The 19,222-nt window shown below is 42.2% G+C and overlaps 1 protein-coding gene across 17 annotated transcripts in view; it reads right to left on the minus strand.

Moving 5' to 3' along the window:
• Positions 1 to 19,222, minus strand: part of LTBP1 (latent transforming growth factor beta binding protein 1) — a 399,284-nt gene that overhangs the window by 205,301 nt on the left and 174,761 nt on the right. For 7 of the 17 annotated variants that reach the window (XM_064494599.1, XM_064494598.1, XM_064494595.1 and 4 more), the window contains exon 5: positions 4,583 to 4,750. The exons of 1 other annotated variant lie outside the window; for it this stretch is intronic. In XM_064494599.1, the coding sequence (XP_064350669.1) occupies positions 4,583 to 4,750 (168 nt within the window). Of the gene's footprint in view, positions 1 to 4,582; positions 4,972 to 19,222 lie in introns of those variants that run through there. 9 more of the 17 variants (XM_064494605.1, XM_064494602.1, XM_064494606.1 and 6 more) reach the window with 3 other exon arrangements.

Raw genomic sequence — 19,222 nt, forward strand, 5'->3', positions numbered from 1 at the left:
TGCTCCACAGCCTTGCCCCAGCCTACCTCCGCAGGCTCGTCATCCAGCATGACCATCCTTCATGCTTTCCACATTTAAATCCTACTCTCAATGTCCACAAACCCCCTGGGCCTTCTTGTCTCCATGCCTCGTTCTAACAGGTAAATTCCCTCTGCTATTAACTTTACCTCACCCTTCCCTCTACATGTCTCACCCGTCTTTATTTTGGGACTTGTCACTGTTTCAAGATGCATCACCCCCATCGGTCTACAATCAGGCAATGTGTGTTTACCCAGCTCCGACGATGAGCCAACATATTTAGAAGCTGGGAGAACATGAGGAATTGAACAGGGAAGTCTCAGGCTAGCTCCTCTCTCAAAGAATTCCTCCTCAGCCACAAGTGGCGACCCTGGGACCCTGCTATGAACGGGGGGTATTCCTGTGCACCCCTCACCTCCTCCTCAAAGCATAAGGCAGCTTTATGTTTTTCTTGTCCTGGAAAATTCAGTGCAGTGTTGTCTACATGGTCACTTCATACATGGTCACAGGAGGCATCACAGGAGGACAAGAGGTGTTTGGACTCTGGGATGACAAAACCTGACTTGAAGTGAACTATGATCAAACCACTGAAGCCTTGGTACTCACATCTTAAAACATGACTATTACTCACTTATCTCTCTCAGGGGAGGCAAGCACCACATAAAATAACATACAGGACCTTAGTTTTTAAACTATCAAATACTTTTGTAGTAAGCATTCAGGTGGTGCTAAATGGAACGCGAGCCCCTCAGAACTCCTCAGAGAGAGCAGCATACAACCCAAGAGTGTTAGCTTAGCAGTCACGACTGCCTTTCCAGCTCTCTCCACAAGTAAGTTATGCCAAGCAACAGTATTATTTTATTTGAAATACTCTAGTTGTGACAACATAGAATTCCTATGTTCTTCTTATTAGAGGAACTTGTAACTCTATAAACAGCTTGAATGTCCCAGAAGGTCATCTTCATTATATCCCCATGAAATGTTAAGAATCCATTAAAACAACAATAGTTAACCTGCCGGCCCACCCAGCTAGGGACATGTTTCCATTTTTTAAAAAATACAAAGGAAGGGGAGTGCAAGGAGGCAAAAGTCACAATGCCACCCCAAAGTCACTGTAACTAGAATCTGCTTTACAGAAAATTCCTCTTAATCTAAATATCCTGTTACATCAGGTCAATCTCACACTCATAAAAAATGAGTTTATCCTAGACTCTCAGAGTACTTCCTGAGGTATCATTCATTCAGGCCTCACTTCTAGAGTCACATCAAGTAGAAGTTATAATTCTGCTTTCTCCCACTGAATACTCAGGAAAAGAGACTGTACGATAATCACCACAAGAAATGCACCTGTCTTCTCACATCTGAACAGCCCACGCTCAAAGTCACCATGGACCAGAAAGATAACACAAAAGTAGCACAAAAGGAAGGAAGGGACCAAGGTCACCCCTGTGCCTGCTACAGAACAGCCCTATAACCACCTGCCTGGTGTGGACGAGCGACCTGGACCTGGAGACGACGGAGAGCAAGATGAGCATAACCAAGGGCTAGGAGGAAACCAGGATGCGAAGCCAGGGCTGCTCGACTCCCAGCTGCTTATTCTGCTATTCCCTCCAGCCATCCCACAAAACCCAACTCCCTCGGGTCCTTGCTTCGCTGGCACCTCCTGCACATTACCGTCGGATCCCAGAGAGTTAGAGAGGACACAAGGAGACCTGGGCTCTAGTCCCAGCTAAGTGCCTTGCTGTGAAATGAAGGCAAACCCACTTAAGCCTGTGTCCCTCAGTTCCCCTGTCTAAAAAAATTGTCACAATAATATCTGTTCTCCTTCCTCCAAAAAAAAAGGGGGACATCACCATGGAAATGTTAAAAATTATTCTTGCTGTTCTGATCATCAAAGTGGATTATTTAATGAAGGTGCCTTAACTATGAAATCCACGGGGCTTTCCTGTATTATTTTGACTCCGTGGGGCTGGGGTCAGCAAACTCGGCACTGGAGTCAAATTCAGCCCATTGACTGTTTCTGTAATGCACCACACCCACTCCCCTACACACCGTCTGCAGCTGTTGTCACGACACCACATAGGGTTGAGTGCCTGTGACACACACTGTATGGGTTGCAAAGTCTAAAATATTAACTATCTGGTCCTTTAAAGCTTGCCAGTCCCCACTTTTTAGTAACCTTAAAAATCAGAGGCCAAAGAGTTGCTGACAAATTACAATACATTTTGAATTTTCTCAAACTACAATTTTCCATATGATGTATCTTATTTGTCAAAAGATTTAACACACTGTCAACAAATATACACATAGAGAATACCAATTAAGAAACCACTTCCTTTAAGTAATAAAATTACATTAAACTGGTAAATCCCAAGAAGATATCTTATATACCTAAAAAATGAATTCCTGAAATTCTCTGTATTTCTAGAGAATCACAATGTCTGAAGTGGACAAAATTATCATCTTCAATAAAATGATGATTAAAACTTGTCCCTCAGATTATCCAATAGTTTAATTAAAATAAAGAAAAGAAATAGCTCGGGATGTAAGTGAAATATTTCCCATGATTTCCAATGTGAAACAATTCAATACGATGCCTTCTCCCTTTATATTCTTATTATTATTTAATTAAACGACGTGGACAACCCTTTTGTGACAGAGTTGAGTTTCGATTTTGAAATATTTTGGTAAATAATTTTGCTCTGTTTTGTACTTTAAATATGCTATGTGTATCCTGTTCCTACACATCTGCTTAAACGCCAGAGAGGAAAGTGTGCAGCGTGTTTTAACAAGTAGACTTCCTCTGCTTCTCAAAGCCTTCAAATATTTAGTTTCAAAGCGAATACACTGTAAGCCAAAAAATTACCACCCATCCCCATTACTCTGTCATTCCTACTGTAAAGATTTATGAGAAATGCCAAAAGAAAGAGGAACAGACGTGATCGATGATGATGGAGGAAGAAAAGCAACAAGAGTAAGGAAGGCAATCGAGAAAAGTTAAAAATGAGAAAAAGCCTTTAAGCCCATAATAACCTAATTGGGAATTACTTTTCCCCTTCCTTGTCTATAGCCCTCCAAAAAAGCCAAGAAACAATTTCACTTATTACTGACAAAAATTCCTAAGATTTTAGGGATGAGCTGAATTTTAGAGGTCACGAGATATAAGCCATTTATTTTATGGATGAGAAAAAACTAAGGTCCAGAAATATCAACTGTCACACCCTGTGGATTAGTTAGTTAAGCGGTGGGACCAAGACCGGAATCTAGTTTCCTGATCATCAGTTTAACACACTTCCCATTAGATTCAGCTCTCTGCCCTGCTCAAGCATGACGGCACCTAATGGCTGAATTCTTTTAAAAAATATGCCCAAAGTCCCCGATCATAGCCAGGAAATCAACAATACCCTTTTAAGTAGTACCCATGGGCACAAGTTATTTTTTTTCCCAAGCATAGACTATTAAGGATAGTTCTTCGACCTCAAAAGGAACAGGAATTATAATAAAGCAGTACAATAATCAGAGAGCTAATAAGAACTTCATGCTGCCTCCTTGTATTTTGTCTTGATGGAAATCAGTTTGAAACAGACACCCCTCGCCTCAGACACATGCTCCCAAGACTAAACAGCAATATTCCATAAAAAGACCAGATCTAGCCAGTGTTATTATCTGTCTGACATTTGGGTTATTCTTGTGAGCAACTCATAAAGTAACGTGGGTGTCTGTGATTATTTGAGTACACATGGCAAACCATAATTGGTCAAAAAATAATAAAAGACATTTTTCCGTGACAAAAATACCGTATTGCATGACAACATGGCAGTGTGACAGCATTCAGTGGACCGCAGTACTTTCTCCATTTACAAAGAAGTTAAAAAGAAACAGGGCTTTTTAAAAGTAAAAAGGCTTTTTGCAGTAACTACCATAGTTCATATTTAAATTATGAAAGATTAAAAGCTTTTAAGTGCTGACAATAATCCACTAGCATATCCTCCCCGACATTCATGTCACATATCAACTTATAATTCAGTTTTTCGATACACGGCAGAAACGTGGCAAAAGATGTCAGTCTGTATCCCTTTCTATATCTAAAATACAGATTCTGACAATTTTTAGAAATCTTTTAGGATCTGGCTATTTGTGAAATAAAAGTTTAAATTTAATCACCACCATCCAAAGTTGCTAACACGAGTCAAATCTAACATAAATTCTACTTATCAATGAGCAGATAAAATCTGAAGCTGGTCAGTGCAAGCTGTGCATTAGGGCTCTGATTTAAAGCCTGTTCCCTTCTGTCCTACTGACGTCTCCCCGTCACCACAAGGCTGTGCACATGATAAGCAATAAGGGGCAATGTGCTACTTGCCATTTTTCTCAGAAAACAAAAATCAAGTTAAAAATCATTCTAAAAGCAATGGAAAGGATCTCATGAGAGCAGCGTACTCGTACTCCTAGACAGAAGCCCATTCAAGCCGAGAGCAGTGTGAATGGAGGGGTGGGCTCTAAATGCTACGATCTCATAAAACTCTATTCAGTACAGACAGTTAGGGACCGTGGAGGAACTCACCCACTCGGAAGTTCGTGGCTGTCAGGGTGTCGGCAGCGTGACCATTCTCACTAATGAGAGTGGTGGTGTTCCCCTTCTCACAGCTGTTCTGACAGCTGCCTTTGGTGCAGGTCACCTTACAGATGCTCGGAGTGAAGACCACCTTGATGCGGCCAGTGTGGTTACTCACTAGGAGCGGAGGCAGGGAGAAAAAGAACAACAAACACATCAGCTTAGTATCCATGAACTCGCCTTGGAAGGTTTAAGAAAAAAAAAAAAAAAAAAAAGGAAAAAGAGAAAGGAAAGGAGGGAGAGGGGGAAAGAGAGAGCCCACAGCCCGACAGGTTTAAGGCAAGAGGGAAGCCTTCAGTGCTCGCTGCTCTGTATCCAGTGGTGTCTCTGAAACAGGAGTAGGAAGCTTAGCAAACAGAACTCTGGGATGCACTCCAAAACCACATTTGAAGTCGAGTCACTGGAGTGGGATTACTAACCACAATGCTGCACTTTATTCACGGGCAGACAAAGAGCAGGACGGAGGGCACGACAGATGAGAGCGCCAGCCCTGACAGGCAGATGTAATGCACAGAGGTTGGCCGTGCACCTAGCGGTGAATAAACTCTTGTGTCCTCGACTTGCATACTTTCCCTGTTCTTCCACTTATTAAGTCACTATTTGCAGCCCGACCCCTGGAAATGTTTTAGGCATGCGGCATGTCTGAAAACATCTGTCTCAAATCTCCTGGCACTCCCAGCTAAAGTGATCAAATCCTGTGACGCAGCTGCGGGAGCCCATTCCTTTTTCACAACTCTGGGGCACACTTTCTCCACATTAAATTTCTGCCACCTTTATTTTGTTTTACTGTGAACAGAGTCTGTCTAAGAAAAAGGGAGGTCAGGTCCCAGGACTAAAGGGTAGCCACCATTCCAGTGCCATCCTGGAGCTCTCCCTGCGGCTCGTCACCAGCCCCAGACACAGGTATTTCTTCCATCCACACGGCCCTCTTTAAAAACCAGGGGCTATCACCTGCTGCACAGCAGGGGCAGCACCTTATCACAAAATGGGCAAGCATCTCCAAGACAGATTCTGGGTGGTAATCCTGGCTCAACCATCGTGTGACTTGGACCTGTGTTTTCACCTTTCCTCCAAAAGCGGAGAAAATCAGAGCTGATGTTTTTCCAGCCAGTTTTAACTTTCAGCATCTCTCAGGGGTCAGCAAGCTATGGCCCCAGGACCACATCTGGCCCACTGCCTGTTTTTTTAAAATAAAGTTTTATTGAGACACAGCCACACACGTTGTCTATGACTGCTTCTGTGCGATGACAACAGAGCTGCACAGAGAAGGGATGGCCTCACCCAGAACTGCCACTTGGGGCCAGGCCCCAGTATCAACTCTGGCAAAGTGTGAGACAGAAGCCCTATTTTGACATCCATTTGTGAAGTGCCCCCAGCCAGGTCCTTCGGCTTCCCAGGAGCCCAGGCAGAAAGCAAAGACGGCAGCGGAGCAGAGAGAGCGGAAGAGAGATGATTCATCTCTGAAGCGTCAAGGCTGGTAGGAAGCAGCGCCCTTCCTGCTGCCGCCGCGTTACTGCAGTGGCCAAAGGAAAGCTGGCCTTCGGGCCAGCCTGTCCTCCTCCGTCCCCTGCCCAACAGAAGAGATTCTCCCCCTGCCCGCTGCTTTGGTTTGACCAGCAGTGTATTTTCAGAAAATTGTCCCAGAAACCTCTGTAGACCCTCAATAAAATCAATTGTGGTCAAATCTGAGCTTGGAAACAAAAACCTTAACCAAAGGAGCCATTAGAATTTCGAGGTTGGAATAGGGCTTCAAAGGTTTTCTGACACAACTTTTATTTGAATGCCTCTAGTAACAGGGAGCTCGTTACCTATTAAGATGGCACATTCTAGTTAAGGGCAGTTCCTAAGAAGTGCTCATCTTCCCTAAGCTGCAGTAGGTCCTCACAGTCAGCTGCGCCCGTTAATCCCAGTTCAGCTCCCCACAGTTTCACAATCTAATGCCTCTTCCACACGAGAGCCTTTCAGCTCCTCAAAGACACTGCCACCGAAGCCCAGGAAGCTGAAGTTAGAAGGGACGAGAAGAGATCTGCTTGGGTTGGCCCTCCACTGAAAAGAAGACAATTCTTCTGGAGGAAAAATGCCCTCAGCTCTTGTCAAATGTTTTTCCAAGGCTGTTTCTCATTCACCAGTGGTTCTAACACAGAGATCAGGACACACAGTCTGAGGTGGGAAGACAACTTAGTGGCCAACCACGTCTTCTGGCACCTTGCAAGATGGTGTTCCAGGAACTTTTCCTACTGAAAGCCAAACAGTAAATATTTTCGAGCTGTAGGCCTAAAGGATTCTGCTGCAACTATTCAACTCTACTGCAGTGACAGGAAAGCAGACTGTCAAAAAACAGTAAAGTCAGCGAATGAGTGTGGCTATATTCCAATAAAACTTTATTTAAAAAAAAATTTTTTTCAAACCAGTGCTTTGAATGCTTTGGGGACATTTAAAATTTTTCTGGGACTGTACCTCAGAAATACTAAAAACTACAAAAGAATGCTGATTCTACAATCAGACAAAATTTACCAAGCTTGTTTGTTACTGTTCTTTTTTTTTTTTAACAGTAACAAAAAATTAGCTGACTCTAAGTTGTTAGATCAAGCTTACAAATATCCTGAGAATACTTTGTGTGTGTAAGTGTGTGGAGCCCAAGGGAAAAAAAAGAGACAACATCATCCCACTTCAAAAGAATCTAAACTTCTATTTTTTCTGGCTCTTGGTACAATAATGAAGTTGGAAATCGGGTGCCAACTATTTTGTCTTCTCTGGCATTAGCTCGTGGTACCAGCAGCTGCCATGCAGATGCTCAAACCGTCACCTAAATTATGCTCACTTAGGTGAACGGAGACATCCAAAGAAAGCAAGCACTTAATCATTATTCCCGTTTCAACTCCCAGCTACAGTAGTCACTTTATAGGCACTTGAGAGTCTCCGGGCCTATTGTTTTTAAAACCTTAGCATGTTTCTTTGCCAGAGAAATTCTTTTTGGCCTGGAATCATCTGGATTTTCAAATGGCACAGACAATTTCATATGACTTAATTCTAATTTTTATAATGTTCACATCTTCTTGGAAGCAAAAGGTAACATTTTATTTCGTATGTCCCCCCTTGTGTTTTACAAGCATTCTGCTTCAAAGTAATCTAATTCTAAAACAGACACTTGTATTCTCAGAGGGTCGTCTTGTGTCTACAGGAAGCACCTATTTCCTCATTACAATTGATTGTAGCTTCCCATGTCAATCTCAGAATCAGTACTGAAAAACTCAACTGTTTGACACTGGATTGTCGTGCACAGCTCTAAGAGGACCTCCATAAACAGTAAGTGCATTAGAAAATATTCTCTCCTATGTCCACTCCTTTAAAATTATTCCCACATACCTAGGGTGTCATTTAAAAAGTTTAAGTTGTGAGGAGGGTGGCAAGGGACAGACTGGGAGTTCAAAATATGTAGATACTGACAGGCATAGGTAGAATAGGTAAACAAGATTATACCGTATAGCACAGGGATTTGACAACATTGTAAAAATCACTATAATTCAATAAAAAAAGTTAAAAATAAAAAATTTTAAAGTTTAAGTTGTAACTGACTATACTTTTTAAAAAAGAAGAAAATAAATAAGTATAAAAAATAAAAAGATTACGTTTTTAAGTACACCAAGATACACTGCTGAGTTTCAACTTCTTCACACGTGACAAACTAAAGACAGTACTACTCATCTCTCAAGAGTTCAGTGGGAATTCAGTAACAGTGGCCTATCCCCAGGGTCCATTTGGTCTTTAAGGGGCATCTTCCTCAAATGCCTTGAATGAATTAATACCCAAGGACCCCTAGTGCCTTGCATAAAGTAGGCAACCCAATAAATGTGGAACAAAGTGACTCGAAGGATGGCTATACTACCCCACAGAGATCAGGAACGCACAGGATGCTGGAGGTCATTCTGGTCGAACAGCCTGGTTTCACCAGTCTAGAAAGTCACGCCCATGGGTCAAATCAGAGGAAGAAGGTCATCCCTGGCTGATGAAGAATTACGAGTCTTGAGAAGCCAAAGTCAGACCTGTCAGGAGTTCACAGGGTAATTGTTCGTATAGCTTTCATGCTAGGTCCCTCTGACCAAAACATGTAATTTTTACATCTCTGTAGGTCAATCAGCCCCAAAAATCTTAAGCAAGCACTTTCAAACTTTGGGTTTTAGAGTCCTTGGCTAGAAACAGATTGCCTGGAGCAACACAGCACCTCCACTGGGCCTCCTTGTCAGTCAAGACACTTACGAGTCAACATCCTGTCTGCAGCTTCTGCCAGACCCTGCTTGCACACATACCTCTGGGAGGAGGTGCTGGCACGTGGGCTACAACAAACCACAGATGTTCAGAGCGGATGGCAAACGGGATGGAGGTGAAGCCGATACCTTCCCTAAGATACGCTTTCATTTCTGCTTCCCCATTATTCATGACAGAGCACCATTCAGAAATGTAAACACTGTCCTTGACAAATGGACTTCAGTCGAGAAAAGAGCACAGCTGTCATCTTTCAGTCATTGAACTCGGATGGGACCAAAAGCAAAGGCAGCCAAAGAAGTAAATATAACAAGTTCAAGACTCATATCAGAGGTCATGAACAAAGAGTCTCTCCTCCGCACTCATCCAGAACGCTGCGACAGCCCAAGAGCGGTCATCCAGCTTCAACAAGGGGGGCCGATGAGCACAGGCACTGTCCTCAGGGAAGGAGACAGAAGCAACCTCTCTGTGGCTCAAAGCCACCACCCTGCCCTGTTGACTGGGGCCTGTTTAATGAGCCTTTGGAGCTCAAACAGTACACAGGTCACGTGGACGAGAAACTGAGCTAACAGCTCATTCTTCCACTCTGCGGTCCACTGCTTGCCCGAAGGCCAAGAATTCTTTGAAGGACAAATTGTAGAAGGATGAAATAATGCCTAGGATGACAGGACTTGACTGTTCAGCTCTCCAGGCTTGCCTGATTCCTCCTGGACTATTAAAATAATGCCCATTGAATACTCTGTTCCCCCAGAAAGGAGCTATGTAAATAGAAATCAGTATCAAATCTATTACTTCATCAGATTCCCCCCGGTCATGGAAAATTCTCCAAGAGGAAAACTCAGAGATCTCCAGTTCTGCTGTGGGTACATCCTCAGATAAGAATCTAGGCTTACATTCCAGCACCATCTCTAGAGTTTTTCCACAAAGAACTAAGTGAAGAGAAAAGAGAAACAGTTGCTACACGGGTGATACAATTTAAAAGGGGGGAAAAAAAAAGAAATCGTCTGAGCTTCCTCCTCCTTTTAATTCTCCCGAAACAGTCACTGAAGGAAACCATATCAGTTATTCATTTCCCCCAAATACATACAGGATTTCCTTCCATTTTCTTACATGTAAGGAGACAGACCTTTAGAGAGGCAAAGGAGGAGAGTATATTAAATCATCTAATACAAGAATAAAGTTCTGGATATAATCTGAGTTCCTTGAAGAATCACTTATTTCTCATCAAAAAGCAGGCACTAAACATTTGCCATGTGTAAAAATGTAAACACCGTCCCCCAAATACTTTTTTGGCAGAAATGCAGCAGCTGGCTAGTTACACACACTCAAGTATGGCTTCACTTTTTATTTCACAGTGAAGAGGCTCTGCAGACACGGGCCCACCTACCGAGCTGGACGCAGGGCTGTCCCGCCTGCCTCCCAATGGACGGGTGGTCCCACCTGAGGCCAGTCCCTCCACAGCAATGGATCCCCTTTCTCCCTTGCCCAAAGACTTATTCCCCATTCATTCCCATTGCCGTGCAAACACACTGTCCTGCAAGTCATCTGTCGGGGACACCTCTCCCCTAGCTGTACCCATTCCACAATCGCAGACAGTGCTCTATTTCTCAGCTCTCCTCTCAGCAAAACTCCTCCAAAGAGCTACTCTCCTGGCTCCACTGCCTCCACTCCCATCCTCTCTCGAACCTGCCACAGTCAAGCTTTTGCTAACAGCACGTCACCAAAACTGCCCCTGTGAAGGTCACCCCTGGCCTCCACGTTGCCAAATCCAATGGCAATATTTCTCCTTTATTACTTCTTAAACTTTCAGCCTATTTGACACAAAAGAACCACTCTGCTTCATGATGCACTTTTTTAACCTGGCTTCCAAGGTACTCTGCTCTCTCACGGTTCCCTCCTCCCTTGCCGGCCACCGCTCCTCACAGTCCTGGCCAGGGGAGGCCCCAGAGCTCAGTCTTTGTAGCCTTTCCCTTCTACACTGACTTCCCAGATTCTCTCATCCCATTCTAATTATAGGTTTAAATACTCCACAGAACCCTGTATACAAAATGTTTAACTCTAGCCTGGACCCCTCTACCTTGTATATGTGCACATAGGTACTGGAGGGGTGTGTGTGTAACCAAGAATCCAACTGTGGGACTCTGCTAGGTAGATGTCTATGGTCTAAGGGACATCCCAAGTAAAACACTCAAAATGGAGCGTTGATTTCCTCCTATACCCAACTCTTCAAGTTCCTCTTCAAGTCTTCCCCGATCTCTGATTCTTCACCTTTTTTTGGTCATCTGAGACTCAACAGCACATGCAAATCCTGTCAACCCTATTTACCGAGTGGACAATTTCTCACCGCCTTCATGGCAAACACTCTGGTGTAATCCACTACCATCTTCTGTCCGGATTATTTCAACAGTCTCCCAGCTGGACTTCCTGCTTCCCGCTTTAACCTGCTATAGATTTTTCTCCACACAGCATTCAGTGCACCCTTTAATGGATGGCGGTCAGATCAGGGTGCTCCTCCCCTCAGTGGTTTCCCAGCTCAATCAGAATACTCACCAAAAGCCTCACGACAGCCCGCTGGCTCTGCACAAGCTGTGAGCTCCCTGACCTCTCTAACGCCTGCCCCCAACCCACCCACTCTGGCTTCCCTGTCATTCCTCTAATACCAGGCACATTCCTGTCTCAGGGAACTTTCTCTTCCCTCTGCCTACAATACTCTTCCCCAGATACAGGAGGTGAGGGAGGAAGCTGTCTGTAAGACTTCCCCCAGAAAGTCATATTTTCAGGAGGCTTCCTGACTACCTGGCATAAAACTGCAACACCATCCCCTCCAACACATTACCTATCCACCATGCTGTATTTTACGTTTCCCATTTATTTATTTTTTTTCAGGGCCAACAACCTGTATTTTATTTATTTTTTTATTGAAGCATAGTCTGTTGTAATGTGTCAATTTCTGGTGTACAGCACAATGTCCCAATCATACATATACATACATATATTTGTTTTCATATGCTTTTTCATTAAAGGTTATTACAAGGTATTTAATATAGTTCCCTGTGCTATACAGAGAAATACGGGTTTTATCTATTTTTATATATAGTAGTTAGTATTTGCAAATTTCGAACTCCCAAATTTATCCCTTCTCACCCCCTTTCCCCTCAGTAACCAAAAGATTGTTTACTATGTCTGAGAGTCTGTTTCTGTTCTGTAGATGAGTTCGTTAGTGTCTTTTTTCTTTTTTTTAGATTGTACATATTAGTGATATCATACAGTATTTTTTTTCCCTCTTTCTGGCTTACTTCACTTAGAAAGACAATCTCCAGGTCCATCCATGTTGCTGCAAATGGCACTGTTTTGTTCTTTTTTATGGCTGAGTAGTATTCCATTGTACAAATATAACACAACTTCTTTATCCAGTCATCTGTCAATGGACATTTAGGTTGTTTCCATGTCTTGGCTATTGTATATAGTGCTGCTGCTATGAACATTGGAGTATATGTATCTTTTCGAATTACAGTTCCCTCCAGATATATGCCCAGGAATCGGATTGCTGGATCATATACTAAGTCTATTTTTAGTTTTTTGAGGAATCGTTATACTATTTTCCATAATGGTTGCATCAAACTACATTCCCACCAATAGCATTTCCCACTTACTATAAATACACTTTACAGAGTTAGCGTTTGATTACCATCATGAAAACAGACTCCACGAGGGCAGGGATATGTCTGGTCACTACTACATATTCAACATGTGTCTCATAATAAGTGCTTAAGAAATTTCAAATAAATAAGTGAATAAACTTCACTGACAGGGAACTAAAGAAAGAATATTTATCTAAGGGGTAACTGTCAGTAATGTTTGAAAAAATAAAGAATACTTCTATGAAACCTTTAGCCTCAAACCATTTATTTTATGTTATATTTGTCAGAGAGAAGTTTTTTAGTCATAAAAGTTTCAGATCAAGGGAAAGCACAAGTTGTTACTCAGGAAACCCTACCATCATTACAAAACAGTTTTCCCAAAATCATTTAAACATTACCAAAAAGTGGCCAATGAAATAAAGTACAAATTTTCAATTAAACATGTGAATGAGAGAATGACTGAATAAACAGGAAAGAGAAATTTCTCAAGCACTTTTTCAAAAGAAAAACAGACAATTATTTGCTCCCCAAATTTCACAACATATTATGCAAAAATCAGTGACACATAATGGAAACTTTCACTAATTTTATAAATAAAATTTATGATGACATCTAAGGAGTTTAGTTTTTAAACCTATTTCTGATTTACTTTGTATTCACTCCCTTTGTTAGGCAAACAACAAGGAGGAAATTAAAAACACTACTACCCAGATTCTTCGAGTCTGATGTGAATTGACATTAAGCCACAAAATCCACCCAAAAAGAGAAATACATTTTGGTTCCCAGCTCAGTGAGACTGGCAGAGGGACTAACCAGAGGTCCAGCAACAAATGTGGTAGATTTCATCCCAAATTTCCACTTATTTTAGGAGATGGGTCTTATTTCCATTTCACTCATTTAATCTTTGGTTTAGCTTGACTCGAGATTTAACGACTAAGATTTTCACCTAGAATCACAACTTTTCTCAACTCCAACCTTGCCCTGTCAGCCAGATTCCACTGTCCGCAGCAGGACTTTAAAAAGCACACCTTGAGACTATCAGACTGTTTTCATCTTTCCTTCTTCTCCTTGGAGTTTTTCCTCTTAAAATACCAAACCTACGTTCCCTTCTCTAGAAATATAATTAAAGGTCCTATTTTTATCCCTGGAACATAATCAAATATATTTGAAGATATAATACATTTTATAGTCAAAAGAAGCTAAATTTTACCCAACAAGTAGTTTACTCACCCAGCAGGCTCTGACCCAGTATTTGGGAAAAGAAAATACTGTTGGTAATAAAAGTAGAGAACTAGCAAAACAAACCAATGGCTCGCTGACATTTTCATTTTCTGACCTTTTTTCTAAAATATTTTTCTTTAACATCATAGACCCTGAGGGGATTCAATGGACCAGGCATTCTTCAGTTTACAGATGAGCAACACCCTGGAAAGCTCAGGACAGGCTGTGGATTTTAGTCCAAGGAAAGAGGTGACAGCAACGTAATTGGATGAGGTACATGCCTCAGTCCTGCTGGCCATCGTCCCATGGTGTCTTCTTCAACATGACTTTAAAAACTCCCCTATCTAGAACATGTGGACATCTCTCCTCTGCTCCTAATCCTGAATACCAGAGAACCATCCCATCCAGAATGGACAGTGGTGCCTGAAATGCTGATGATGGAGTTGAAGAAATACAACCCCAAGAAGACAAGACTTAAGTTCTTAACTTGAAAAGTAGTAATGAATAATGGGAGGGTAGTGGAGGGGCGCAGTAGACCCATTTTCTCAGTTCTGAATTGAGAAAGTAATTCACTGCCTCGACCTAGAATCCTGACCATCATGGGAACCACACTTGGGGAGGGTTAGATGAATTTGCCCAGGGACTTTAAGAGGAGTTTTTTTTGGCATCCAGGTTCAAGCTGAGTAACATACTCATCTCCCAAGGGATAAATACCATGGAAGGGATGCATTTTTTTTTCATGTGAAATGTCTCCACTTCCCTCAAAGAACCTATGTCAGCCTTCACAGCAGCACAGCTCTAGATCCCACACTGTGGCCAGGGCTGTGGAGGAGGCTTCAGAGCAGCTGACAGGAGGACCACTGTCTCTGAATCAAGAGAACAAGCTGCCGGGCAGTAACACCTACCTGCCCTCCACCGCTCACCCGCGTTCAGTCTGGCTAGTTTGCCTGCTCCTTACAGAAACAGTGGGCTAGATATGCTTCGCGTGACTCAAATTTTCTGTCCCTTAATTTTAGAACAGAATTAGGTTTTATTTATCCCCACATTTGTTGTTTTCCCAAAGAGAAGTAAATGGAGGCATTTGTTATCGGTCTATCACTCACCATTCCATAAATAACATCAGTTTGTACGTGGAAAAGCAAGTCTGACTGAAATGGATAGGTATCTACTGGGCTATGTGTTTACCAAGGAACGGACTTCATGGCTTATGCACAAGCTTGACTGGGTGGAGGCATTCCTCATGAGTGTCCCCAGTTATCTATACCATTTACTTTGAGACTTAGGATTCCACAGAGTCCATGTAATTGTTGTGACAAATACTTCTAACAAAATCAAACTCCTTAAAATGAAATTAAGACTCTTCGCCCACCTACATCCGATCTAGCCTCAACTTCAGTAACCACATGTACAGCCGGGGCATCAGCTTGGTGTCCTCCCCCAAGAAAAGCTTTCCTCCCTTCTCTCCACTTTTCATCCTTTTGACCTGACTCAACTCCCCACTCCCCTCCACGATTTTCACCAACCCAGGCACAACCCAGAGTTACCATCTTCCATTGTTTCTTGGCTCTTTGCACATACTTCTATTTATGTACATTTCTCTCCTCCAACTTTCCCTCAGCTTCAATCAAGCCAAAGAAAACAGTCTGTATTCTTCTCCTCCTCTGCTATTTTTAAACACACATCCCACCTGGTGGTTCTCCCTTTTTGGGAAGGGGAAAGAGTATGTGGTGAGAGGGGAAGGACATAGGAAAGAACGCAGAGGGAGGAACTGAAGTGGAACCAGGGCAGTCTGAACTCAGGCTAGGAACACGGGGGGAGACTGACAACACACAGTGCAGTCACTTTTACCCAAACAACTAATACCTGGATGTCACAAAACACTAACAGAGCTGAATGCCATCAAGGTTCTAGTCCCTTCTTAAGGCGGGGTGTGGAAATTTCTCCCTTATGCTAAAGGCAGACACCAGGAAGAAAATGACTCATTTCACTTCACAAAGCCTAAATTCTGCTTGAAAGAAAAAAAAAAAGTCCAAAGACAAGGCAGAGAAGGAAACCAAACCCTCCGTGCTCTGGACAGGCATTCTGACCCCCTGGAGTGCCTTGGTCAGGAATAGACACCTTGATGTGCCTCTGAGAGATCACAGTTCTTACATGCAGACAATGAAAATCCAGTGTGAACAATATACGGTAAATCTGAATGCCTTTTATTTAAAGAAGCACCAAGGAAGCTAAAGATATGAGTATCTTTGCAACTGTCAGAACTCCTCCAAAGTTTGATGGACTCAACTGAAAGAAAAATCTGTTAAAGCAACCAGTTGTACAAAAGAAAACCAGCATTTTTAAAGCTCCAAAGTAGAGTTATAGAATCAGGGACACCCATGCTTTCAGAACACCCAGCACAAGTTTCTCTCTGGCTCAGTTTTTAAGTCACTCCATCAAGTGCTCCCAGCTACTCTCCCCAAGGGATTACGGCCAAATTCAATACATCTCATTGCAAGACAACGTTTTAGCCTAAATATCCCTGTTCTCAGAATCATCATACTATATCTAGCTATGCTCCAGTATCATGTGATAAATAGAATAGAAAAAAATGATTAGCTGCCAATGAAAAATGAATTACTGATGTGTAACTACACACTAAGTTTTTCAGCTGTCAGCTAATTCTTTTGAGGTTACTCATTTTCAACTTCTTTCCCTTTTGATGCTCATCAAGATAAGGCCTTTCCTGTTCACCACTGATGGTTTTAAAACATGTCCACAAGGTCTCTTCTTTGTCTTTCTTCAAAAGATGACATCCAGTTCCCCTCGCCTTGAGCCTGGTTGGTCTTAGTGACTCATGTCTAAAGAACAAAATAAAGCAAAAGTGATATTTTGCGACTTTGGAGACTAGATCATAAAAGGCATGCACTGCAGCTTCTGTCTTGCTTTCTTTCTTGGATTGCTCATTCTTTGGGGAAGCCAGCTCCCATGCTGTGAGAACACCTGGGGAGTCTACAAGGGGCCCATGTGGCAAAACGCTGAAGCCTCCTGCCAATCACCACGTGAGTCAGCAATCCTGAAAGCAGATCTTCCAGCCCTAGGCAAGCCGTGAGATAACTGCGGCCCCTCACTGACATCCTGATTATAAACTCCATAAAAGAACCTGAGCCAGAACCAATCAGCTATAGTAATTCCCAATTCCCAACCCACAGAAACCAAGATAAGGTTTGGGATAGTCTGTTACACTGCAATAGATAATATAAACGCACACACTCCTCCTCTGCTTTTCTGACAACACAGAAACAGTAATGTTTGGCCCTTTTTCAATGTATAGAGCACTGTCTGCATGACGGATAAACTCATGACACATGGATGGAGTGCTTACTAAGCTACAAAGCTCACACAAACACATTTCTCAGACTAGGGAAGTACAGAGGCACTCATCAGAAACCTGACCAAGGTCATTTTGTTAGGAAATGGTAGAAGCTGGGCGTTCAATGCAAGCCTTTGTTCTTTCCTCAAAACCCCAATGCCTGTCCTACACTTAATGAGCATTACTATGAACGTTGCATCACACTAAGCACTTGGAAAGGTTGGGATGAAGGAGGGAAACTAAGTTGGACTGGACCACAAACTGTGTGTTTAGCAGCAGGTGAGCGATCATATCCTTCATCTCACTTTATTCTTACAACCATTCCATGGAATAAGTGTTAAGATTTGTATTTCACAGAGAAACTAACACAGCTTCAACAGGAGAGGACACAGTAAAGCCACTCACTGACCCCACCACCAGAATCCTGAAAACTAGAGAAGAAAAAGGACACACTGCATGATTCAACCCATCTACCTGAGAAGGCTGCAGCAGAGGCCGTATGAAATAATCTATAAGGATGTAATTCATAAGCTGTTAAATGCTACATAAATGCACGAAGGTATCATTATACGTGGTCAGCTCTTTACAGAGTAACTGTGAGAAAAAAACAAACTGGTAGTGACACTTACCCCACGATATGTTATAGAGCAAAACACACGAGCAAATACGGGAAATTTTCATCTCAGGATGTTTGCTTTCATAATCATACTTATTATTAAAAACCCTAGAATAAAGTAAAATTCTACTGTGGACTTCGGTTCCTACACAATTTCCAGATAAGATCTCACTGGCTTCACATTCTTGAAAGGCATCTTGAAACGCATTTCAAACCGCAATAGGAATCCATGATTAGAAAGGCTTATTTTGCATTTGGATTATTTTTGGTTAAAACAATTCTTGCCGGAAGCTCTACGTTGAGATAATTTTTAAAGTGTGTTATGGTCATTAAAGTCCTATATATAATAAAGTTGACAAGTTTTTAAAATACAGTCAAATTGACTTCATACAAAAGTAACTTAAAAGAAGAGGTGAACAGTCATCTTTCAATGAACAAGATTTGTTTTGGCAATTTTTAACTCATTCTATTTTTGGTTCCTAAAAAACAGATGCATAACACATAGGATACAGTTTGAACAGTCAAATAATGTACTAAGATTACAATGTAACATACTGAATTACTGTGTATCAAGCAGTTAGCGCAGTGGTTGTCTGTGCTAAGCACTAAAGAGATGAGAAAGATGAGGATGGAAGCTACACAGTGTTTTTGGGGAAAACAAATGAGCCTACGTCCAAATTGCCTAATTACTTGATCTTCAGAGACAAGAATATAATTTACAATGCCTAGAGCAGATTTTTTAGAATACATATTATATGTTCTTGAGGTATATTAAGGTGTGGTTTGGAAACTGGGATCTCTGACAAGAAACATTATGAATCACTTGCTCCGCTAAGAGTATTTTAAAACTCCTTCTAAAAAAAGGTATCTAGCTTTGCTATATTTCCACATTCAAGACACGGCAGAGCATGTCCGATATGCTCTGTCGAACTTACACATATTCCCCCCAACTCCACTGTGGCTGCCTGAAAACCCGTACCAAAAACAGTGATGAATGAATAAAAGATATGACGGAATTTCAGGAGTCTTACTGAAAGTGCTCCTATCTACACTAATGAACTCCAAACTGGACATTCTCCATTCCACATGAGCAAGAATCCCTGAGACCTGAGAATGCTTCTGTTCAAAACCCAAATGGCTGCTCAGATATAAATATGGTAACACATCAGGCCCTACGGAAACCAGGCCAGGAAGAACGATTCGCTCCATGTCTCAATAGTCTTGAGGAAACGATGGAACTGACCCATCCACTCCTCTGTCCATCACCAACCCACCCCAACCTTTCTTAGAAGAGGGGTAGACAGTATGAGCTTTAAAAAAAAAAAGGGAGTGAAGAGAAGTAGGAAAGCAGATGGGTTTTCGTTCCCTAAAAAGCCAATACTGAGGCTCAGAGACGTCAGGACATGCAGGTGTCAGAGGGAAGGGTACAGACAGAACATGTGAGAGCTGCAGTCTCTGCCCACGACACGATGTGAGGAGCGCACAGCATCTCAGGG

Source organism: Camelus dromedarius, chromosome 15 (assembly GCF_036321535.1).
Source record: "Camelus dromedarius isolate mCamDro1 chromosome 15, mCamDro1.pat, whole genome shotgun sequence".
NCBI lineage: Eukaryota > Metazoa > Chordata > Mammalia > Artiodactyla > Camelidae > Camelus > Camelus dromedarius.